The 25,133-nt window shown below is 40.4% G+C and overlaps 2 protein-coding genes across 2 annotated transcripts in view; one reads left to right on the plus strand and one right to left on the minus strand.

The window, feature by feature from the left end:
- Positions 1–25,133, plus strand: part of LOC121943162 (neurobeachin-like) — a 256,528-nt gene that overhangs the window by 182,396 nt on the left and 48,999 nt on the right. The window contains exon 40 of the mRNA XM_042486604.1: positions 284–420. Within this exon, the coding sequence (XP_042342538.1) occupies positions 284–420 (137 nt within the window). The remainder of the gene's footprint in view (positions 1–283; positions 421–25,133) is intronic.
- mab21l1 (mab-21-like 1) lies at positions 1,231–3,402 on the minus strand. Its single transcript, XM_042486605.1, has one exon. The coding sequence runs from the start codon at positions 3,020–3,022 to the stop codon at positions 1,943–1,945; it is 1,080 nt and encodes a 359-aa protein (XP_042342539.1). The 5' UTR covers positions 3,023–3,402; the 3' UTR covers positions 1,231–1,942.

The following is a 25,133-nucleotide window of genomic DNA, read 5'->3' on the forward strand; positions in this document are numbered from 1 at the left end:
TAATTATAAATGCTTTAAAAAAATAAGGCATTCACCGAGATATCATAATGCGTTATTTTTGACTGAAGTACAATAATTAAGTTTAAAATTCCCTGATTTTTAAAAGCGCATGGTGTGTGCGCATGTTGGCATAGTTTGATGCAAACAGGCCGCTGACATGATCTCCTAATCGCGACGATCATTTTACAGAATTAATTTAAACCTTGCATTATTTAACATACATATATATGTATTTTTGCATGTTACTAATTCAGCATATGGCTACCCCTTGTGCATTCTTTAGGCCCAGTGGTCCTGAGCAGCCCGGCTCAGCTTGTTGCCCCCGTCCTGGTGGCCCGGGGGACTCTGTCCATCACCACCACCGAAATCTACTTCGAGGTGGACGAGGATGACCCTGCCTTCAAAAGGGTCAACTCAAAGGTAAGTAACCTGCAAGCAAGTGTGCAGCCCAAGTTTAAAGGCTGGTTTACAACGGGCAGTTTGGCTTTCGACAGTTGATTTTTTTTTTTTTTTTTTTTTTGGCCGACAGAAAGCCCTACTAGACATTTATTTTAAACACACAAATTTTGCTCTGCGCTGCGCCTCTATCCACGCTCTATCGGGCTCTTATTAAATGTCATTTTGTGCCCAGAATTTTGTTGTTAAAGTGCGTTTAGGTTCTATTTTGTGTCGTTGAATTTGCTGCATCTTTATGCATTTGAAAAAATATATATAATATGATGATCATCGAGGCCTACTCGGGTTGAATCATCAGACTGTGTTGACACATGCCAACGAACTAATGTTAAAATAAATTAACATTATAAACGCTCACTTCTAATGCAGGGGGTTGTGATATAAAAAATGCAACTGGGCGCAAACTTGCAGATCTGTTTAAAATATTGTGTTAAAAATTATTCCTTCATTTTCTCCTATTTTCCTTTTTACGTGTCAACTCAGTCTACATAAAACACGGAGCCTGAGACCCTCTAATTAAATATTCCATTATATTAATATTGCACGGCATTAGGCCTACTGTCAAAAACACATTTAAGAAAACCATAATGGGACACGAATATAAAACAGCTCGTTTTATTAGCTCTTTAAATTAGATCAAAGACAGAAATAAAAAAAATCAGATCACAGATGTTATAATCCAGTGTATTTCAAGTGCATTTTTTTCAATTAAACTGTAATATATATTTACTATATATATGTTATCATTTTCTTTTCTTTTTTTATCATGTAGGCCTAAGCATGGTAGAGATAAACAACAACCAAAACATGTTCGAGTACTTTAAATAATAATTCAAGTAAATTGATGGAATGTTTTTTTCAATGTAGCAAATGTCGTACGCCTATCAAAATGTAAACTTTCAAAAAATAGACAATGTCCATTGAAACAGATGAATCAGACTACCACTGATGCAAGTATAAATTAATAACGTTTCTACCAGATAAAGAAAAAAGTTCAGAAGTAGATTTAAACAGGTGGATCCTATTTACGTGTCACAGAACAACATTCACAATTTCAGACCACTTGAATCACAATCTATGAATGTATTTACAGTATAAAATGTACAGATGTGGGTATTTAATTTTTTCCAAAGTTTGTCACGGGGCTTTATTTTAAAGCATTTAAGGAGATGTAGGATTTAGGCAACCGTGTGGCACGGAGAGAAAAGATTGAGGTGGCCTCATGGGTTAATAATGGTAGCCAATAATTTAAACTTGCTCCTAAATATTGACACCGCCAAAAGGTGCACGGGGAAAATGGCAAACTAAACTGTCATAAAAAATCATCTTCAAACAGGCTAGGCCAAAAACGAAAAATATTCAACAACAGAGGACACATTTCACAAGACTTTGCAAATTGGTTGGCAATATTTTTTCTGTCCGTTTAAGAGCTCGTTAGGCCTCTTTACCACATTTTTTAAAGACGAGGAGAACTAATATTTTTACCTCAGAGTTTCTCCAAGCTTTTGGGGTTGGTCAGTATTTCTCTTGCCAGTCGCCAAGTCTGTTTGGCTGCATTCTCTAGAGCAGAGTGAGGTTTTCCTTGAAACAGGTCTAAATTAGGCAGGAAATAATGCGGGCACCTTCTGCACTGCAAACATGAAATAAGCTGCAATAGTATCCCGTTCAGGCGGTCGCCGAGGCAGTTCTCATCCCAGTCTGACTCCCTGGGATGTTTCTCACACTCGTAGGAAACCAAAGTTTTCATGTGGTAGTTGTTCAGGGGCTGTCCAGGCAGTTCGAGGTGACGGTCGCGCAACGCTTTGAGGACTGACAAGCATTTCTTCCTGCATCCACCCAGGAGCAGCCGGTTCTCGGCCTCGGCGAACTGCAAGACCCAGGCGTCGCTCTCTGCTGAGCTCTGCTTGCCGTTCAGGGAGTAGCACTCTTTGGATAAAAGATTGAAACCTTCCGCTTTGACTTCTGCCACTCGGTTAGGTCCCGGCCAGGGGATGTGCGGGAGAGGCCAGTGCGCAGCGCTGCGCGGCCAGATCCCAGTGCACTTGAAAGCCGGTGTGATTTGCACCACATATCTGTCTCTAATGCGCAACTTCACCTCACTTGTGTCAGCGACCATTTTGACAACATCTCTGTAACTGCATTTATCCACTGCCTGCGCCACCAGCGTCTGAAATCTCGACCGGATCTTGCGAGCCGAGAGGTAACCGGAGGCTGTGATGAATTCAACCCAGAGAGACATGCTTCTCTTGCGGCCGTCGCTGAGCTTGAGCACGGCGCAGCCCGGCAGAGATCCGTCATCCACAAAGTTGAATACTCCCATCTGATTCAGATAGAGTACAACCTCGAACTCGGTGGGTGAAATGACCTCCAGTCCCTCAAAACGGTTATCCATCTCGCTGAGAGAGCTGATGAAGCGGGGCTCCTGCACCTCGACCTCCTTCAGGACATCCGATACCACCTTGCACACCTCACGGATGGTCTTGGAGATGGCTGCTTTTCGAGACTGACATTTCTCGTTGTAGTATTTGTTGAGGTGATACACCAACTTTGCCTGAGCGGCTATCATATTAGGGCAGAGATCCGGGTTATACACCGGAGTCTCGCAGTAAGCCGAGGGATCCAACGCGGCTGTTTGTACGGGAGCCAATTTTAGAGAAGAAGGAAAGCTATTTAAAAAGAAAAAAAAATGTCTATTTATAAGACAACTATTTAAAGCTGTGCTCAGAGCACATGCGTTATAATCATATCACAACATTCACAGCTGTTGTACCGCAAACTGCATTGAAGTGCACGAAGCAAGTCCTCGAGTGTATCAGGATGGCCTGTTTAAAAGTCCATTTCAACCCCGTGAGGTTCAGTTGCAGCAAAAACGCCTTTTGCTTTTTCTCTGATCACTGTGCCAGTTAGGAGTCCGCGTAATTGCGCAGAGTGGAGTGTGCCCTCCCGACGCAGACGACCGGTGTTGCTGTGTTTTACAACAGGAGACACACACACACACACACTCTTTATTATAAGGGAGGAGTTGAAACCAAGATGTCCAATCACTGTCCGATGCGTCACCGCTTCCCAGTTTATCGAAAACAAATTCATCCCCGGGTGTTATATACAAGTCAAAAGTACAGGTAGTAGTAGTATATCGAGGAGCGGAAGTACACCTACGCATTTGGAGAGAAGAGAAAAAAACAGCAATTTCACTGCGTTACGTTGCTTTTTCTTGGACTCTATCTGCTGCTTTTTTAGTCCGCTATATTGAATCATATATGAAACAGTAGGTGGATTAAGATTTGTTTAGAATATATGTCTTCGCCTAATAAAACATTTGAATGTGCGATATTAATTATTTTCTTAATTCTCAAGTGGAGCGAATTTAATTTATTCTCGGCGCATCAGATAAATTAAAATTAAAATGGAGTAGTTCAGTGAGTTTTAAAAATATATAATTGCAATTTACAAATGCGATTTGGTTTATTTACGCGTTTTGTTTTTTTAAAGCCATATCTCTTTAGAATAATCATGAAGTAGTTTATTAAGTAGAAATTTCAAGGTTATTTGATAGAACCGCGTGTTGAGTCTTGTTTTCTAAATACGCCTTGAAAGATGAGAAAGATATCGCGCTATTTGTTTTTAGCATTGCGATTATATTTGACACATTAATTATTGTGGCTGCTGTGATGCTTGAGAAAGTTTATATCCCGAGTTTACATCTCGGGATTGTGTTTCCATGCAGATTGTGTTGCTCTTTTACTGCGCGGCATCAGTCTCTAATGTGTCGTGCAATAAGTCCACGCGCCAGTATTTTTCAGTCATGTAATTAATGTATATTGTAAGAATTAAAAAAATGTATATAATTACAGTTGTGATCTGAACATACATTTCTTTTCTATATGGCTCAAAAATGAAAAGCACATACATCTAAATACTAAGCTGTAGCCTATTTTGCAATGTTTCTTTGAGAGTTAATGTGTGCGATTTTTTAAATTGTCAGATCATGTAGAAATTTTTGTAATAATTATTATTTTTTAATTTTCATTAATGTCAATAATTCAAATTAATTATTGTATTGAATAGAATAATTTACATTTGTATTCTAAAGCCTGATAATGATATTTCTTAACAAGATAAATATAGCAGCAAAAAACAACAATAGCATGAGATAGTAGCTTGATTTTTTTTCTCTGAAATATAAAAACAAAAAAGGAAACACGTTAATTGCAAATAATTTTAACAATTAAGACCAACATTGTCTTAATATAATTTTATGTTAAGTCCCATTATGTATTAATGTGATGTTTTGGGGTCCGGGCACGTTGGTCTGCTACAGACAGTGATTTACAAATAAAGAAATCTTGCATCCACTCTAAAGCTTCTCTGGCTCTCATTATTGCACTGGCACTCAATCTCACAAGGTACAGTGCACACTTTGAAGATGACTTCAAAAAGATAATGCTGCACGGATCAGATAAGGAACACAAAGGCATTTACACTCATCTCTGCTCCAGTCAGAACTGCATACGACCAGACATTATGAGGGCAAACAGGCGCTCGTCAGCTCTGACTCACTACACGGATGCGGCTGAGCAGGAGGTGGCGTGTGCGGGAAGGACCCTGATAGATAGGTGACTCCCATTATCATCACAGCCTGTCACGGACACACTGCCAGTAGCTTCCTGGCAAACCCCAGTGATAATTTCACCCTGTTACTAGGCAGAAATTACAGATAGTATCCTCTGTACATGGAACGCGATAGAGGTCTATGTTAAGGCTTATTCTGAAATTAAATAATAAATGTAGGGGTGTATTGTAGTTCTTATCATGTTTAGATCTGCTTAAATTTCACAACAAAATTTTTACATTCCCATTGACATATTTCTGGAGGATATGGAGGACATTATAGAAGGTTTTCATGTGGTGAGAGGTAGCTGAAAGCCTCTTGCCCTCTCAGGCTTTGATAGTCTTTTCTCTCACTCTCTCCCACTGCCTGTGGCCCAGCAGGTACTTGCCTTTTATTGAAACCAGACTAGCCTCACTTTCCAGGCTATTGTGCTCCAAGTCAGATATCTCCGAATCCAGTTGCACCTCTTGAGTTTGTGCTTCGGCCTTTGGCCATCCGTATGCGTGATAGAAGGGAGGATTTTCATTGAGATTATCACCTCTTAATCTAAAGCATGTGGCTGCACAGATCTCTCAGTAACTCAACCTGCTCTGCGGTCCCAGGACTCCAGCAGTTGTCAGGTCTACCCTAAGACAATCGAATCCTCTTAGCCATATCTTTACCATTACAACATTGCAAGCTTTGTTGCTTCATTCGCTATCCTGCTAGGCTATTGGAGGCCCTCCAGTGTGATATATGGGTCCATGATTCCAGGCCTATTTCTGACCCAGCAAAATGCATGATTGTGTAAATCAATACAATGACTTCTACTTCCCCTAATTTTGCATGAGCATGTGACCCTGTTTTGAAGGCCTCTTTGTTTCCAGAGCATGCCTCTACACTTATTCATTTTTTTCTCCTCCATTTTTCTTTTTCCTTTCTTCTTGCAAGACTGATCGTCCTATTAACATGGCCGGGCGTAAGGTCAATGGTGCCTGTCTCATGGCTGAAATTACCCATTGATGACACCACTCATGCTTTGAATGACTTGAAATGATATTATACCGTTTGCAGCCAAAGTCATTAAACACATGTTGCTTTATTTTATATTTCATCCTCAAGGCTTCATGCAGTGTTTATACATATAAATTAGTAATGCATGTGTATATAACTAACTATATATCTGTCCATATACACATTATCTGAGTATATTGCCTCAAGCATTCAATGAAATATAATGTTTTGAAAAAGTGAATCTTCGAGGGGGAAATGAAAGTTCCATGCTCTACAAACATGAATTTTTATTGGCTTTATAGACTAAAACAATCCTCTGTGGTTTTATAAACAAAGGTTTTACAGTAACATGTATGCATGACGTCTTTTCAATTTTCTTTTTTACCTCATTACCATTAAGAAAATAGTTAATGATGTTATTTAAGTATAGCATTTAGCTGATTTTAAGCTGGATCAAGACTTTTATGGCCAGCAATCCTCTGACTGGTATCATAGTTATGGATGAGGTTTTATAATTTTATTAATCCTATTACACGAGAACAAATAACGTCTGCCATAGGCTATTTCATTAAATTTATGGGGTCATTTAGTTTTTAAAAAAGAGAGACTTTAAAGCCATGTTCTATACAAAGGGAGTTTACCAGCTAGCTCCCAAGCTAATATGCAGATTAGTCAAAGTGGACTTAATAGGATGACATATTTCTATATAAATCAGATTAAAAGCAGTGACACTTCAGAGAAGTGACATCAACACTGGCTCTCAAACTGTGAGAAATAATATACTTTAATCTCTCGGGATAGCCACTCATTTTGACACATTTCCTATAATTTTATTTGTCACAAAATGAAATTGTCATTGGGATTTTTAATAACGGAACATTATTATTCTAAGCAATATGGTGTCTCTGTAGGAGGCCAGTTAATTTTTGGGCTCGCAGCCTCACTGAGGACCCCCTTTGGATTGTGTCCATTCATTTGTTTGTGTATTAACAGCCTCCTTTGGAGAAGTCATGAAGCTGGACCACGTAGCCAGAGGCTCTCAGAGACCCTCTAGTGATCACCTCAGCAGGGTCTGTTCACTATGAACACATCCCCAGCATACACACACACACACACACAAACACACACAATCACACACACACACACACACACACACACACACACACACTCACACACAGACACAAACACACATATCACCAAACTTCTCTTCATGATGGGAATTTTGAAAAAACAGAGAGGTGGAGAAAAGTGTAAATTATGAAACTTAATTGATTGTCTCAGCTTCATTTGGCCCTTCACCCCTCCTCTCTGCAATATGGTATGCTTGTCAGCCTTCGTGATAAATTACATGCATGTATTTGCATGAATTTAGCATGAATACAATTCAGTTTTGTTTGCCAAAATAACGATCCAGAAAATGCCTGGTATTCTTCACAAAAGGAAAATACAGCCCTACATTGTGTTCTGTGCACTTATTTCCTGCATAGGTTATACAATTGGCAGTTGAGTGCAGCGAAAGTGCTGGTGCAGTGCTTTCCACTGGTTTTATTAGCACACAGTTTAGCGTTGTATTTTGTTGTACATGACAATGCTAAACACTGGGTGTGTTAGAGACTGGGGCAGTATTGTTGCTGGTTTAATATTAGTTTATTCAGCATGTTTCTCCTGTTGTTTTCTACAAATTGGTGAGGCTTACAGTGTTGAAATAAAGGACCTGTTTGTTCATAAACATGCAGTTCTTTTCATTTTCTCTTGTTTGTCAAGGGAAACTATAAGCCTGTCTTCCGTCATGTCTGTCAAGAAAGGCAACTGTTCAGTAGCAGCAGCAGTGTGATTAATCTTAATGTCAGATGAGATGTCTACCATCTAAATGTGGGCGCTGTAATCATCTGCCCACTGACCCCATGATGCTCATCTACAGTCCTCTTTGCAGCCCCTGTGTTTTATAAGTAATTTCAAATCTCAGACTAAATGAACACAGTTCTCTCCCACGTGTCATGTGATCTTGGAGTGGGAGTACATCGAAGCACAAAACAAAGGGGTTGGACGAATTGGTTGCATATAGATTTGGGGCTGTTGGTAATCAAATGCTGCTGCCGAGGCCTGTGATGAAATTAGGCAATGTTGCCTAAATAAGGGATGAAGGGTTCATAATTGCCAGTCCTGGAGATCTGAGGTGCCGGGTGCCAACTGTCAGAGCAAGGCTAATGATGACAAATGTCTCTCTATGCAGATTGCTGCAGCGGCACGGGTGTGCAGCTGAGAAAGAACAAGAAAAGAAAAATGCAGAGGGGCTAATAAGAGAAAGCCTGTGTGCACATATTTAATGACCTACATGGAAACAAACACCCTTAACTGATGGGCTGCCTTTGAAAGTGCTAAAGCTTGATGCTGCTACCATAAAACGGAGTCCCCTACAGTACCTGTGACTGATAATAGTCATTAATCAGAATCATTACTATCTACATTTTTACCTGATACAGTGAACAAAAAGTAGAAACTGTTACTGACTTTCATTTGCTTGCAAGCTTGTCAAGATGATTTAACAATTAAAAAAAAATTGTCATACTGGAAAAGTTAGCTCTATATTTAGCCAGACAATTCATCAGCTCAAGAGTAGAGGACACAGATTAGCATTGTCCTTGCATGTAGGTTTGCTCATTAGCTTTTTTGTAAGTTGATTGATGCTTGGGTCATTATTGTGCAATACAGCAAAGTTTTGTAAAAAGATAAATTGTCTGTTACTCTCTGGCTCATGTTCAAAATAGCGGGCTGTTCCTAGTTAACATAGCTAAACTGTTGTTGGTTAACATGGTTTTAAAAAAAGTTTTTGTGTCTTAAAAGTGTGCTTGATTTTAACCTCCTTTGTAGCAGAGAGCCATAAATCTGATTTCACTTACTGTGACGCAAGGCTCACGCTAATAAAAGAGCAAACCCAGAGTGTTGCATGGCCAGATTTCCCCAATTTGTTGCATGAATGGCTTTTGAAAGGGGTCCCTCTTTGTACAAAGGGAGTCTCGTCTTTGTTTGGTTTCGCCCCATCTGTGTCATCTGGTGGTCTGTGCAAGAGGGTGGTGTCTCGGGGTGCTCCCCAGCGGCGATGCCAGTTGTTTTATGGACTCGCTGGAGTGGTGCTGGGAGTTCATAAGTTGGCTGGCCCATTGTGTGCTGAGCCCAGCTGACACGTGTGAATTGACTCCAGCATATTGACAGATCATTTCCATTAATGAATCGGAGGAGTCTGCCTTGTTTCACTCTGTGATTTATGCCCTTGCTTCATCATCCTCTGTGCTCAGGGTTAACTAACAGCCCCCTGAATGACTCAACTACAAATAGCTGGATGAAGGGAGTTTGCTTTTGTGCATGGATGGATTTTCTTTAAGTGATATTTATGCATTTTATATCCTATATTTCAAGCCAAATTATGTATATAATCCCAAATCACAATTTTGTCTTAGAGGATTTTATATGACATCCTCTGTCCTTAGACTATCTCAGAATAATCTTCAAGTTTTATATCTGATTTTAACATCTAATATAATAGCATCTTAGTTAAATCATTGTTATCTCATCATTAGTTCTGAACATATAGTTCTGCACATTAAAGCATTTGAACTGCATATGAAGATTGACTTGGTGATGTACAGTTGATTAATAAAATGGAAAGCGATACATTTTCTACTTTTTAATTCTACCCCCACCTAGTGTCTCCAAGTAATCTTATTGTTGATGCCACTGTCGCAGGACTAGCAGGATTGCTTTCTGTTTTCCTCAGAGCTTATCCACAGATGAGTGATTGATACTAAACATCAAAACACAACATTGAAAAGAGAGGAAAAACATGTTCACTTAGGAGGTAAAGTAACTGTATTATTTATATAGTTATATATTGAGGATGTTTAAAAATGAAATAAACACATAATTTCTGTAAACTAGCGTTACTTGATTTTGACCCTTTGTTATGACCTCATCATCGCAAATCGCCTACATTCAGTTGCTTTGAGAAATACCCGTTCAGCTTGCTGCCATTTCCACTAATTCTGTAGACAGTAATGACACCTGCAAAATCACTTGTTCACTGAAAACTTACTCCTTTGATGCAGATAGCTAGTGCTGGACCTTCCTGCTTTTGTTGCGCAATGGTTGACGCACTTCCTTTTGTGCCGAAAAGTGATTCTTCATTTTTTCCCAGGAGATCGTACCTGGAGGCAGGCAAAATTGCATAGTGAAAAATCAGCTAATAGCAAACCAATTTTAACACAGTTTATGTCATTGTTCTATAGCTATTACATTGTGCAATCCACCTTTAATTCAGGATTAAATGTTTAAACAAAAAAGATATCTTTGGTGGCTTTAACAAGCCACCTTTGACAAGTAAGTTGACATTTATCAAAGAAGTGTTTTCTGTCTGATAGTTGGCTGCTCTGGCCACTCTGGCTGTTTCTTGATTTGATATTGAGCTGCTTTTTGTTTGCAACCGCTGGTGTCTCATCAGCTCGGCCCTGATCCTCAATGGCGGCCATCCAGGTTGTTCAAAGCAACAGCCACACACTGCTGATAGCGCTGGCCTCAGCCTGGCCTGTCACCCCCGCCACTGCTGCCACATGGAAGGCACATTTGCTTGCCACCATTTTATGCCGCTGTCACCCTCCCTTCAAGAGCAAGGGGAAAGAGGGGAGGTGAAAAAGGGAGAGGAGGGAAAGTGGGAGGCTCACCCTGAGCGGATGCGAGACAAAGATGGCAGCAGAGACATTTTGTCTACTTTCATTAGTTCTGGTGGTGGTGAGCTGTGCTGAATATTAGCCTGTTACTGGCAAAGCCACACAATGTGGAGCGCAGACGGAGAGCATGTCACAATCAAATCTACCCCACCTCATTTCCATCTTCCTCACAGAAAAAGTGGGACATATGGGGCAGGATGCCAATTGCTTATTTTATATGGTAATTAACACCCCTCAAACCGTGTTATGTGGTAGGTGTGTCTGAACCGTGACAAAGTTTATCTCGCAAATTTACATATATATTCCCAGAAAGGCAAGATATTTTAAGATCTTAACAGACTACAAAGGCTTATGTGCTGTGTTTCATTAAGAAATGGATGAACTTTGCTGGCCTTCACTCATGTGTAATAGTTTTGTTGCCACAGTGTCACATGCAGCTAAACTCAAAACCATCCTAAATCAGTGCTGTCATTTCCTTAGTATCTACTATCTGGTATCTGTCAGCTTAAATTGGGACCCTACCTAAACCCGTCCACACACTGTATAGATCTGTGTGTGTATGTGGACGAGGGTCTGTGCACTAGTGCATGTGAGTGAAGGACAGTTGGATGTGTGATATGTTTGCAGATGTTTGTGATGAACGTTTGTTGTTGTTGCTGTTTGTGATCAACGTGACATAATAATTATCACCTGCTCCAAAACTCTTCTTTGGAGCTCTGCCAAAACACAGATGCTTGATCTGGTTTCTTATTCTCCAGCCTGCAACTGATTCTTTTGTTTACCTAAATAACAACATTCACACAGCAAGTCCCTGATTGGCGCTAACCTCAGTGTGTGTGAGTGTCTGTGTCTGTGTGTGTGTGTGTGTGTGTGTGTGTGTGTGTGTGTGTGGAGATGTATCTGAATGTTGTTTTGTCCTGCTGGGCTTTCATCTGTTGGACTCATTATAGTAGTCATCTCACTGGGCTGCAGAGAAGCTCAGGAGACGGGCTCCCCATGAAAGAGTCATGATGGACGAAAAAGTGCTGATGTGCAGGTTCCTGCCTCCAGGCTTTCACCTGCTCAGTAACAGCCCCAAGGCGAAAAAGAAGCAGGCCGCTCAGACCAGCCAATGAAAGAGTGCAGAGCTGAAGCAAGACTGTTTTAGTGTGGCTTATTGGGAATTGATGCAGAAACAAAAAGAAAAAGTTAACTAATTAGTTGCCTGAGTGAATTTTCAAATCTCTTTCGAATGATAAAAACCAAACAAGTCAAAAATGTGGATGAAAGCACCAAAAACGATGGATAAAGTTGTGTCGTTCTACCTTGTTAAATTTCAAACGATTTTATTAGAGTGTCAATTCTGTGGTCTTGGCAGGGCTTGGGAGGTGTCTGAGCAGGGAGTGCGGGAGCAGGGTGAGAGCATGTCGGCTGTTGACACCATCTAACGAAGGGAGGATTAGGAGTTTACAGAGGCAGTAATATGATAGGTCAAAAAGAGGAGGCACTCCTCCACAGCACTTGGCTCTGTAATGAATGATTGACTGGAAAAGGAGAAGCTGCCACTCGCTGGCTGAGTGCTCATCTTGACGCCTGCCGCACCGCTCCACGGCTCCCCTTGATCACGTTTCGCTGCTCCCTTCTCATCTAAGGCACCAGTCTGCAGGGAAAAGCTGCTTTTCCCTCTTATTTTTCTCCCTAATTTACACATTTAAGACATTTTTGTTTGCTTATTTGCAATTCCTTTTTTTGTCAGTGAGCCTCTCTCTATCAGTCCTACTCCCAGCCCTGGAACCAGCCCCCCACACCCACCCAACACACACACGCATACACACACACTCCCTCACTTACAACCTTCCCTTTCTCTTCTGTTTGCCTTGAGGCAATGAACTAATTTCAGGTTCCATAATTGCGGTGTGTTGTACACCTGTCTGCTATTAATTCTCCCCTGTCTCTCATTCTCTTTCTTAATGAGATATTATTGTAATTATTGTCATTAAGCTATTTTCCGTAATGAACTTGATTGATGTTGTTCTTATGGCACTATTTATTCTCTGTAATTAGTGTAAATGTGTTGAGAACTTTTACAGGCACTGATAGTCTGAGAATGTGGTTATGAGTGAACTCGGCCGCTCATTCACTCATCAGCTGACCTCAGAGTTCCCGCTTAGTGCAGAGTTTGTCTTGGATATGGAGAGGAGAGCTGAGCAGCCTGGTCACTGCTGAATAGAGCCCTGCTTGTAGCCATTTTAAGACCATTACAACAGTGAAAGGCTACACAATGGCCAGCGCTGGGCTTTGTTTCAGCCTGTCACTTGCACCCTGTGAAAATCAAATAGTGCTTTGCCTTAAAAGAAAAGGTGAAAAAGGTTTTGCTTATACTCCCATTTTTGGAAAATCTAGTTGTGTTTTGAAAAGGGGGGAAAAAGTTTTCAGTGACTCGATTTTTATTGTTGGGGAGGCAAACTACTGGAAGGAATGCTAAAGAAAATCTCAGCTGAATGAACGATGTTGAATTTTTTTTCTTAGCAGCTCTCAATCCAATTAGGAGTTTAATAAGGGTCATGCATAGGGACTTCACGCTGCAGGTTGGTTTCTTTTGGGTGCTTTTGGGGAGGAGGAAGGGGCTGAAGTTGGATAGGGCCCTAACTGGAGGCTGGTCTCTTTAATGTGTGGTGAGGGGTCTTGTGCCCTGGTGAGTCATTGAAGCTGTCTGGGGAGCACTGATGATGTTTTCCGTTATTCTGTTGGCAAGGTCATGAGATAATCTGACACTGTGGTTAGATTGGTTTCTCAGGTGGTACCAATTATCTGATCTCACACAAGCCTTTGCTTCTCCCCTCATATGCTCCTCCAGTGCTGTCTTATTTGCCTTGAGGATTTATTTCCTTACTCATAACATCTTGTCACTCATCTTTATTCAAGTCAGCATCATACAGCTCTTGAAAACTCATTATTTATTCCTTGTTTTTGATTTAGTAGTATCTTACCTGGACAAACTTTAATCTAGGGATACTGAACTTGCTTTGCTTGGGGGGCATTTTTGCAAAATGACAGAAGGCCAGGGGCCAGTTGTAGCAGCCCCATACATGTTTCTGGGATTTTAGGATGTTTCTAGGTTTGTAACTTCAGGACATTTCTAGGATTTTAGCACAATTCTAAGATTTAAAGACATTTAATAGATTTTAGGAAATTTCCAGGATATCAGCACATTTTTAGGATTTTAGGAGGTTTCTCAGATTTGAGAACATTTCTAGGAACTTTAGGATATTTTGAGGATCTTAGGAGGTTTCTCATATTTTTGGTAATTTCTCTGATTTTAGGACATTTGTAGGATTTTATGACATTTCCAGGATTGTAGAATATTTCTAGGATTTCAGGACATTTCTAGGATTTTAAGAAGATCGGATTTCAGGATGTTTCTAGGATTTTAGGACATTAGGGCTTAACTAGGACCACTGTTGGGGGCACTTTTCTTAATAAACAAGCTCTGTTTTGATGTTGTTTTATGCACTCTGGCACCTTATGTGTACTAGAAGTACAAAGATAATTCCTTATGTGAATCAATTTATTTTTTATTGTGAATTAGAAAATGGGTTGGGGGGGGCTACTCAGCACCCTATCAGGGGGCAGATTTGGGTCGCAGGCCACAAGTTGAGAATCACTGCTGTAACCATCCTTGGAACTTGGAATGTGCGTAAAAATGCAAAAAGGCTATATGGGTCTTTAAGGGGGCCTTAGCTGATCTTTAATCTCTCCCTATGAGAGGGAAAGTGGGTAGCAGGGTCCTAGAAGTGGACACGTCCAGCCTTTGTGGGTTTGTTCACATGCTGAGGAGCTTTGAGTGTCTGACAGCCGTTTAACTCCACACGACCTGGTTCTCAAGTGCCATCGTTTTGGCGCTCTTGAATCCTGTTAGGAGCCATAATTACAATTCATGCACTCCCTGCACTTCTTTGAAGAGGCATTGAGAGAGCATAGAGGGGTGCGGAGAGCCTGAAAGAGCCCTGGCAATACTGGCCCTTCATCAGTGTGGAAACACTCTCAGATGCTTTCAGTAAACTGCCTAAATACTTGGCCTGCATTGTTAAACCAACATGTTTGTGTGTCATATAGATCCACAAAATGACAAGTATTTGGGTTATAGAATGGAAAATGGTGTAAATGTGTATATATGTAAGTATTTACAATTTCCAGAGATGAGTTTCTTAAAATGTAAGTGGAAATATATAGTACATTTTATGTGACACATTTTCTAAAATTGCCCTTCTTTCAAGTATGCAAACAACTTGTGAATTGAAGTGCGTGTGAAGTGAAGCACATTCAATGACTTTCAAAAGGAAAGAGGAGAAAGGGTGAGCATAATGCCTAATAGGTGCTTTAGTAATTTCTGAGTTTTCATAGCTTAATCCGTTCTGAAAAGCTGAGGAGAAGAAAGGCTGCAAATGGCCCTCAGTATTAATTCGATGTGACTTCTGTACAATAAGGGCTGTGGATCCCAGAAAACCATTTTCAAGCTTACCTTCTTTCATCATCCTCAGCCCTTGGAACTTCTGCCTAAATGTTTCATGAAACCAAGGCTGTAAGCCTCTTTGGTATTCTGTCTTTATAACGCCTGGTTTAAGACTATTATTACACCATGTTCAAGGCAGAGGAGCACATACAAACAGTGAAGCTGCCCCTCCATTGTGTGAAACTCAAATTGATTTAGTACAATTGGGAGAGCACTTGTATTAAAACACACATATTCTATGGCTCATTTCCCCCCTTTCATTTTGGAGGTTTGCAAATGCAAATGAGGGCTGGTTTCTCTCCTTTTTAAAAATAAGTATTCTCTCTGGTTCTCTTAGAATATCTGCTTGTTTTTTTTAAGCAGATCAAATGACGTGTCCTTCATCAGTCATATTAATCATAGATTTCAACATTGCATTTTCTCTGAAAAACAATTATGTGACCAAACCGCACATAAAAAACAGTGCCTCATTACTCAGATTTCATCCTGATATTTTGCTAAGATAAAGGTAAAATTAAAATGAAATTCTGCACTGTTGCTGTCAGAATATAGACCCTCCTCAGCCCCCATACCCCCATCAAATGTGTAAAAAAAACTATTTTGTGAACTCTGCGACTTATCTGAGATTCATAAAAGTCCTTATTTTGTTTTTCTTTTCCTGCAGGGAGATAAATCAGGCAAAGGATTTGGTTTGTTATCAAAGAATCCTGTGATGATGTGCCTCAGGAAAGTGCATGCTGTATCTCACAGCTTTCTCTGCTGTGGATGCTTTGAAACACATTCTCTCCTATTATAAAAATAATGTCAGGGACATAGACACCCACTCATTTTTTTGAAATTTTAAGAAACAATGAGCCTACTTTCTTTCTTGTTTACATCGAATGGGGGGAAACTAGCAAGGGACACACTGGGTGGGTCAGTGACCCTGGAGAAAACAGCTTGCATTAATATGGTCTAATCCAATGTAATTAGTCAAATTACAGCATGCCAAGCAGCTTGTCAGGGGCTGTCGGCTTTGGCAGGCACACAAGATGGCCTGGAATCCCCCTGGACAGCAGACAGACCTCAAAATCTCTGCAAAGCCGCTCTTCTGCACTTACTTTTACTCCTTTCAGTCCAGTTTCTTGGCCTCCTCCATCTTTCTTTCTTGAGAAAATAGGGTGGGCTCTTCCAGCCTTGCTACAATGTTTTCACCTTTTTTTTTAGATGTCTCCCATACCCCCAGGCTTCTAGCTTGGCTTCCTGCCTGCCTGCTAAGGTGGATCAAAATGATATGAGGATTCATAGCACGGGCTACAGAAAGTCAGAATAATTATATCAGCGCTTCTCTCCTCCTACGTGATTTTATGAGAGTCAGAATGCACGCTAACTAGTGCTGCTAAGAACCGTAGACACGGTTAAGACACTTCCTCATGTCGCAGGATTAGCGTTGGTAAAAAGATTTAAACTATATAATTACATGAGGATAAAGTACAAATTATCTAGTGCACTCAACAGCCAGATTATCATCCCCCTGCAAACCCTGTTCAGCCCCAAGGGGTGAGCCTGGATGACAAAAGGCCCTCATTAGCATAAATTTACAAGCCCTCTTGTTCAGAGAAGCCGATAAGAACCTGTTCCACCTTTGCTTTGGCCCTGAATGGCTTGTTGTGCTTTTGGCAATGACAGATAAGTCAGGGTAATTCCACTTTATGCCTGAAAAAATGATGCTCCAGATTCTGGCTGCATCCCGAAGGTGTCACCCACGATAATCCTCAAAGAGCGTCCAGCAGAAAGGGGGCTGTGTGTTTTCCAGATGATATACCGCGAATGACAGAAAGAATTATACGAAGGAGGCCAAATCTGTAACATATTATTAAGCAATTGCCAGCGAATAACAGGGATAAAAGGATAATGGATGAGGGTGTCGTTATTACCTTGGTGCTGAGGGAAGCGGCAAAGCAAAGGTAGAGAGACAAGATTAATTGAGGACGAGTGAGGCGCTCATTGCTCATCAGGCCCTCTCGTCTAACCACTTGCTCTTTCTGTCCCTCTCCTCCTCTGTCTCTCCGCCTCTTCATCCTTGTCTCGTTCTTTCTCTTCTTCTCTGTCTTGTTCTGAGCCCCTATCCCTCCCACACACCACCAAAAAAAAATGAAAAAGAAAAGTGGGATTTAAAGCGATCAGCTTGGCACTCTCAGTGGCAGCCAGAGGAAGCTGGTACCCAGGCCAGGAAGATTTCAGTCATCTTAAGGCTGACAAGTCCTTGAAAAAGTCCCATTAGGAAAAGCTTGCTGAAAAGACCCCATACCAAATGACTGCATCCCTTCTCGCAAGCTCCTTAGTGAAGGCATCCTCAAGCTGTTTATCTGGATGATGTGCTCACTAAGTGTGTTCATGTATGTGTGTAGATGTGGCTGCGGGTGGGTCACCACATGAGTATGTTCATACTAAATATTTGCTGTGTCCCTTTGTTTACCTGCTAGATATAATTTACCTGCAAGGGTATAATGTGAAACTATATAGTGTGGTATGAAAACTGATGGTTATCATACTTAGTACAAAAAGTGCAACTAGATAGAGAATCTCAACCGCCCATGTGCATATTGTTTCCTCCTCAACTGCCTAGTAGACTTTTTGCAAATACTTCCTATTTAAAATTATTATTATTGTTATTATTATTATTATTATTATTATTGTTATTAGCAGTAGTAGTAGTACAAGTAGTAATAACAACTGTATAATACCATATACTATTGTGATACTGTGGGACCATGATATTCTCTTAGACAGTAATTGTACTGATCTTATACTGTTGCAACTCTACTTGCCTACTTGCGAGACATAATTAAGTTTCCACTTTTATTTCAAAAGACTTGAATTATGATGTAACTTAATCAACATTAACACTACTACAGAGTTAAGTCATATTAGCTTGAATGCTACTTTGCAGCAATTTGTTAGCTTTAAAAGAAGTGCAAATGTTTTTTCAAAAATACGGCTAACTAATAAAGCCACGAATAGGCCAAAATATGTTATCCAAACCTGTAAGTGGTTGATTATTAAAAGGCAAAGTTATGGAGTTTGACACTCTTCTCACAATATATGCCAGACATAAACAAACTCCCTTAGTAGAGGACCAGTCAGGGTTCCTTCAGTGGATGGAAAAGGGGCGGGTCGTTTACATCACGTACTTCTAATATGCACCAGTGTGTGACAACTTCTTGTTACCATCTTCTTACCATCACAAACTTTTCTTCATTTTCTTACCACGTCCCGTTTCTCCTTTTATATGTGTTGGCTAGTTATGACAGTGGGATTACACATGGAGGGCTATGAATTCCAAATTTCTCATACCTATGCTGTGCCCAACTACTTCTTGTAAATTGTAGCCAACTGCATTTTTGAGGTGGTGAAATGTTTGTTTTATACTTCATGAATGGTCATGGGAGTTTTGAAATTATGTCAAAAATCATGAAAATATGTGGGAGCCCTATATATTGAAATCAGTTGGAATAATCCAATAGGGATACGATACACCTACAAAGCTGTGATTCAGTGGTGAAGCCTTCAAAGGTGTCTTTTTTCCAGTTGTTTCAACATAATTTTAAACACGCTGTAATTTTGCTATTCCTGGTCAAAAGTCACTGTATATTGCGCTGTGCTTCTGTGAAGAGTAAAGGTGTAAACATGCACTTGCAATCAGCACATTTATGCGACTATATTTTCAGCATTTGAAAAGATTGTATCTGTGAATGCAGATTATTATTAAATACAGGAATATAAATTCAATGTGGTTCTATAGATGCATGTAGATCGCTGACTTTGTGTTTTCCTCCTGCATGTGTATATCACTAAGGACGTCAAGGAAATAGACTTTATTTTGTTTCTTCTAACCCCTCAGAAACCTTTCTGTAGGCATCATGTGGCTTGTTGCCAAACTTTATATATCATGCACTGTAATGAACCACAATTTCTGCATTTCTTGAGGCTTTATATTTTAACATGGACAGATAAAGAATGTTTAAGGAGCCTTGACTTTTTAAGAAGAGATTGCACACTAGGAAAACGGCTCCTCCCACCTGTCCTACCATGGCAGTGTTGAAGACAGCGCTGCAGGGCCTGCTAATGTGCGTGAAATACCATCCCTGACATAAATGTTATTGACAAACTTGGCTGGACATTTGGGGCAGTGAACTGCCAGCATATTTAATGCATATTCATCTCCTTTATCCCACTGGTCTTGCCAGAGCACCCGAGCTGTGTCATCTTGCCACACTCCAGCTACCACCCAAATGTATAGTGACACTGATTATGCAAATCTGTATCTTGTTTTCCCCCAATACCTGCATTAGGAGCTTGCTACTTTATTGAAGTTGAGATACGGGTCTCACACAGAGGAGCCAAGTGGAATGCTGATTTTTTAAAAAATTTTATAATCTGTTGGAATCTTTTACGTTTTGGTATTTCTACATTTCATAACACTTGTCACATTAAGAGGGGGAGTCAGATGAGAAATATGCTTTGATGCTCAGGCATAAGACTTGCACGATGGAGAGGGGATTAAAGCAGAAATAAAAGTGTGGACTTTTTGCTGCTTTATAAAAGTTGGATGTTGTTTCATTTCACATGTGGAACACCTGAGTCATTTTTAGAAAGACGAATATGTGGGGTTTTTCTTCGTAAATTTTTCCTTTAAAGGGTCAGTTTACCCAAATTACAAAAAATTATATGTTCGCCCTTTCTGTCTCTCCAGTAACGGTCCAGAATTTCACAATCTGTGCATTTCTTTGGATAGCAATTGCTTCTGAAAAGAGGGTTTGCGTTAATCTTTTTCCTTTTTTTTTATATCTGTGAGCACAAATAAACTAAATTCCATTCACATTAATTGTATTGTGATAGAGGCTGTTATATCAAAATCTACACGTCTACATTGCTAGATATGGCATGAGGTAAATAAAAGACTACTCGTGATTTAGCTCAGATTTAGCATCATATGATTTACTTTTAACTGTTAAACTATATCCTCGTGACCCAGTACATTGTCTATGGCTAATGAAGCTCTCCCACTTAACTGGGAGTTGGTCTCTGCTCTTGCTGGCTTTATGCATTCTTTTTGCCTTTACCGACTGCTCAACCTCTTCACAGATTTGGCCCATACTGCCTGGGGTCAGCCATTGAATACAGTATATGCAGTGTGTGCTGATCCTCCAAATTGCCATGTGTGAAATCCATCCCACTCGCTCCTGGGGGAGTAGTCATATCACTCAAAATGAAACTGCCTCTCGTATCCTCCCCTTATTCTTCCACTTCGCTGTTCTCTCTGGCCGCCTGGGACCATGCAGTTGTGAGGCTTTATAGTGGAAGCCTATTAGACAAATCTTAGATGAATGCAGCAGAGGTACTGTGATACCAGGTTGTCAGAGTGCTCCACAGTCTCATATAAATATATCAGTCATGCTGGCTTGGAGGTCTCACTGAATTATATTATTTTCCAGTTTTGGTATAAATGCAATGGAGGGGGATTGTATTGTTCCATATGGGAGAAAATTGCATCAGGTTTTAGAGAAAATGCTTCGTTAGATTTATTAATAACGTCTGTCATACTGTCTCAGCCAATGTGGGGTTAAAGCTATTCGGAAGTCAGATCTGATTAGAATCTATTTCCATGCATGAAGTGGCTTCCTATTGCTTTTAAGTATGATGTGCTCCATTTGAGCATCTGCACATTATCATATGTGAGTTTTAGCCTAAACACCGGTGTCACCTGTGCCTCTCCTCATCTCATCTGTCACAATATTTTTCCGTTCTCCACCTGTGATGTTCTACAGGCAGAATGCAGCCTGCCCTCTGTCAAATCAGGGAAAGAAGAGGAGGGGAATAAAAGAAAGAGAGGACAGAGACGTTAAATTGCATTATAGCTATTATGCTGTGGAGGCATACCTCCCTGCAGCTGGCAGAGCAGCGCATGCGCCTGTGGCTCTTAATGAGCCTGCGTGGAGGGACCAGTATGGAAACAAAAGGCTGCGCTTGTCGGCCACACCAGACCCCTCCACCCGCCCCCTCACTGCTCCCCCAGCCCTGAGCGTGACAGACCAAGAGCAGAGCGCCGGTCCCTTCCTGGTGGCGTGATTAGATTGGGGCCGAAGTCTCCAGCTGGCAGGCCTGTCTGTGACTGGAGGCGGCCGTCCCCAGCGCTTGTCACTGGCTGACACCTCTGACAGGCAGGGGACAGCTTCAGCAGACAGGTTCATTAAATGGCATTTTTTACAGCTGGGCCTCCAAAAATGAGGGCTGGGCTTTGTCAAATCTCCAAGTCTACAGGGGCCCCGACGTGTTGGTTTAGACCAAAGCTTTGTTGTTATGACAAATTTTTTGATCTGGGCTGTTTGAAATCAGCTCTTTTTTCTCCTCTTTAGCCTCTCTTTTGTTGACAGCCAGCCCTTTGGCCTGTACTTTGTCATGGCAGCAAAATTTTCACTTTAGCTTGGTAACAAGAAACAACCATTGCTAAACAACATATTCACAATCAGTTACCGTGTTATAGATGCTTATACATATTTTTAAATTCTTAAGAACCTTGCATGAAGTGCTCATCTGAAAAACCTGTGTACACTCTGTTTATTTGTATTATGCTGTTGTTGGTTACAATGTTTTAGTAATAATTTGCTTGATTTATTTCAAAAACTTGAATGAGCAAAAAATGAAACCAACAAGAAAGAAATACCCGGGAATTTTTTTTTTTTTAAAAATTAACAATAGAACTTTAAATTATCATAATTATAAATATAGTTTATACTAAGCTTTTTTCTTTTTCCCCCTAGAGATTTTTGCCTAGCTTTTTAAAAATTATTTTCTAAATCTACTAATTTCTTGCAATTTGTGAAACATTTATTGCCAAATTGCTCGACGCTCTTTTCTTTTGTCTTTGAAAGGAATTGCACCATTTAGCTTGGGGTTCAAAGGTGAAATTATTAGAGAAAGGCGTCAGAAATCATCACAAGGAAAGTGATGTCCGCTCCTTGTTTCAAAGGTTTAAATCTAAATATTAAAGTCATAAAATGAATCGAGACTTTGTTGAAAATTAAGTCTTGAGACATCCTGATAACTTAATATGTATTCAAATAACAGCTCACTAGTGCTTTGATGGAGAAAGCTGTTGCAGCCTTCCCATGATGCATATCTGTATGACTTGCCCTTCAGCATTGCACTCAGAAGACTACTTCCACAACATCTGGCTGCGGGGGGGGGGGGGAAAGGTACGCTGCCTCCTAGTGAACTGCTGCTGGCCCTCAACAGTGCGCCTGCAGCTCCACAGCCATCCCTCCATCTCACCTCCTTTCCTCTCTCCAGTCAGCACGCTGTCTCCTCTGGGCCATGCTGTCTCTATGACAACTGTTTGAGTTGGGGGTTGCAGAGGTGTCAGGCAGGGCATTACTGGGAGGAGAGCACCAGAGATGGTGTGCTGCACATCCAGCATCTCCACCTAATCCAATTTTAATTGAGCTCCAGAGATTTTGGATGTGGCACGGAGGTCGGGCATGAGCTATTCCAGGGAGAAATTAAGGCAGCCCTGCTCACGCTGCACTCTTCCAGCCTGTCACTATTTTAAATGAGCATTAGCATCAGACCTAACCCAGTTGAACATCTCACTCTGGCTTCCCTCCCTCCCTGCCTACTCCACCTCAATCACCCCCACACACATACAGACACCAGCACACACACTATATGTACTGTAGGGCTTCACCTTCTTACTACTCTGTTATATCTTTATTCTCTCTCACACACACTCCCTCTGAACTGAACCTATGTGTGATTATAACCTGGGGAGTTGATGAGGTTGCTCTCTGGTTCACACTGTTGGACAAAATTGTTCAGTCAGAGGGAAGTGAGATGGAAAGCGGGGGGAAAGGTGTGCGAGGGGACCATTCTCACCTGTCAGAACAACTGTCTTGGCTTTATGTGTGTGGACCTGCAGTCCCAGTGGGGCGGCGTACACTAATGATCCTTTGTCTGCTCTCTCCTCTCCTTGGCATGATTTTTTTTTTGTTGATTATTTATATCTCACTGACCCAGGGGGTCCTTTTTGGACCACTTGAGTTTTATTGAGTATCTGGAAAAACTGTGAAACACTCAAAGATAATCTGTAGAGAGCTTCATATTATGTGGAAAAGTGCCTTGAGACATGGTATAATGTCTCAGTGATGCTGTGCTACTCTTGTTGTATAATAAGGGAATTAATGAACTGGTACTATAGTGGTATTGACTTTCTGTTTTGAATAAAACTCATATAATAGTTATTAATAATTGATTTTAGTAGCCTAATGGTTAGAGTGTTTGTCTTGTGAGCAGTAGTTTTAATCCCAGCTGTGATATAACTGTACCAGAGAACTATTCAATGTCTTACCAACTATTGCTATAGTGCCCAATAACATTGACAAAGACATACTAAAAAGAGCAACAGTTGACAACTTTTTAATTGTAAATCAGTAAGCAAATATTTAAAAATATTTTTTAAAAAATAACTTTTTGTGTAGAAGTTTGCTCAGGTCATATTGCTGTCATGTTTAGGAAACAGTGATGGCTCAATAATTGCTTTTGTGTTCATATCGCAAAAAGTAGCAGCTTAGTTTACACCAAGATTTTTTTTAGTCCGCAACCCAAAGGGGGTCTTCAGAGTTACTGCAGGGGAACTGCCAAATTACTGCTTAATAGCTGAATTTAGGTTTTAATTTAATTTACTTTTTGTAATGATCAAAATATGTCTGAAAATGCACATTAACCTAAACCCAGCATATTATTAGTAAAGGTAAACTGGACTTTTCATAAAATGCATTCAGTTTAGAGTTCACAACATAAACGATGGGCTAAATTTTTATTTTCCATTGTGCAACGAAGTGAACTAGTTAGCTACCAGTTACATACTACTGAAACTTATTGGCCCCATGTGTTATTGTGCTAAGTACAGACATTCTTGTAATCCACAATAGATCATTGTATAACTTTTCGAAAGACTCTGGGTGCGTTCTGAATCACATACTAATTTTTTTTCAGCTCTGCTGTTGCAACTTTGCAATGTTTGAATTTTTAGTTGTAACTGTATAAATTGTGGATTCTAACATTTTATGCATTAAATTAGCCTTCATTTACATTTCTCTATTATTGTTATTTTCTTTTTGTTGTTGTTGGTAATTTCTATGATTGTTTTCATCAGTTAAACAATTCATATTCACGTTATTACCATTTGACTGGTCATCAGTTACTTGAATGTGCTTTCATCCCTCATTGTGCACGTGTCACCTGTCAAGATCTGATGTATCTTCTGCTGCACAGAGGATTGTGGGTAAAAACAACCAGAAGAGCATGCCAGCTTGCATACTGCAAAATCTGAACCGGATGTAGTACAACATCCTGGTATTTTTGGCATACTGCATTTGACATGCTATGTATCGGGACATACTAAATCTTCTTGTGGCATACTATATAGTATGGTAGTATACATATCTGAATGCACAGTCTGACACACCATTCACCTTAGAAACTGCGGTCGGAAATGCAGAGTATGAGGCTAACGTACCTAGCCGTGCAACTATAACTGCTGCTGACCACAGACCTAAAAATATTCAAAGATTTATCTCAAGTGCAGCTCAGTTTTATACAGTATACTGTATGTTGTCAGGGGTCCCTGCTCTCTCTTTGTTTCAGCTAAGGGGTCCTTGGCTAGAGAAATGTTGATTTAGTCCAAATAATTGAAGTCATAATCTGAAAACTTGCCTCCTTTCAATCGTGATATCAGAAATAGCGTAAATGAAACATCACACATGACATACTGTGCTTTTTCTTTTGCCATATGCAACTTAAACATTGACCACATTGAAAT

Source organism: Plectropomus leopardus, chromosome 5 (assembly GCF_008729295.1).
Source record: "Plectropomus leopardus isolate mb chromosome 5, YSFRI_Pleo_2.0, whole genome shotgun sequence".
Lineage (NCBI taxonomy): Eukaryota > Metazoa > Chordata > Actinopteri > Perciformes > Serranidae > Plectropomus > Plectropomus leopardus.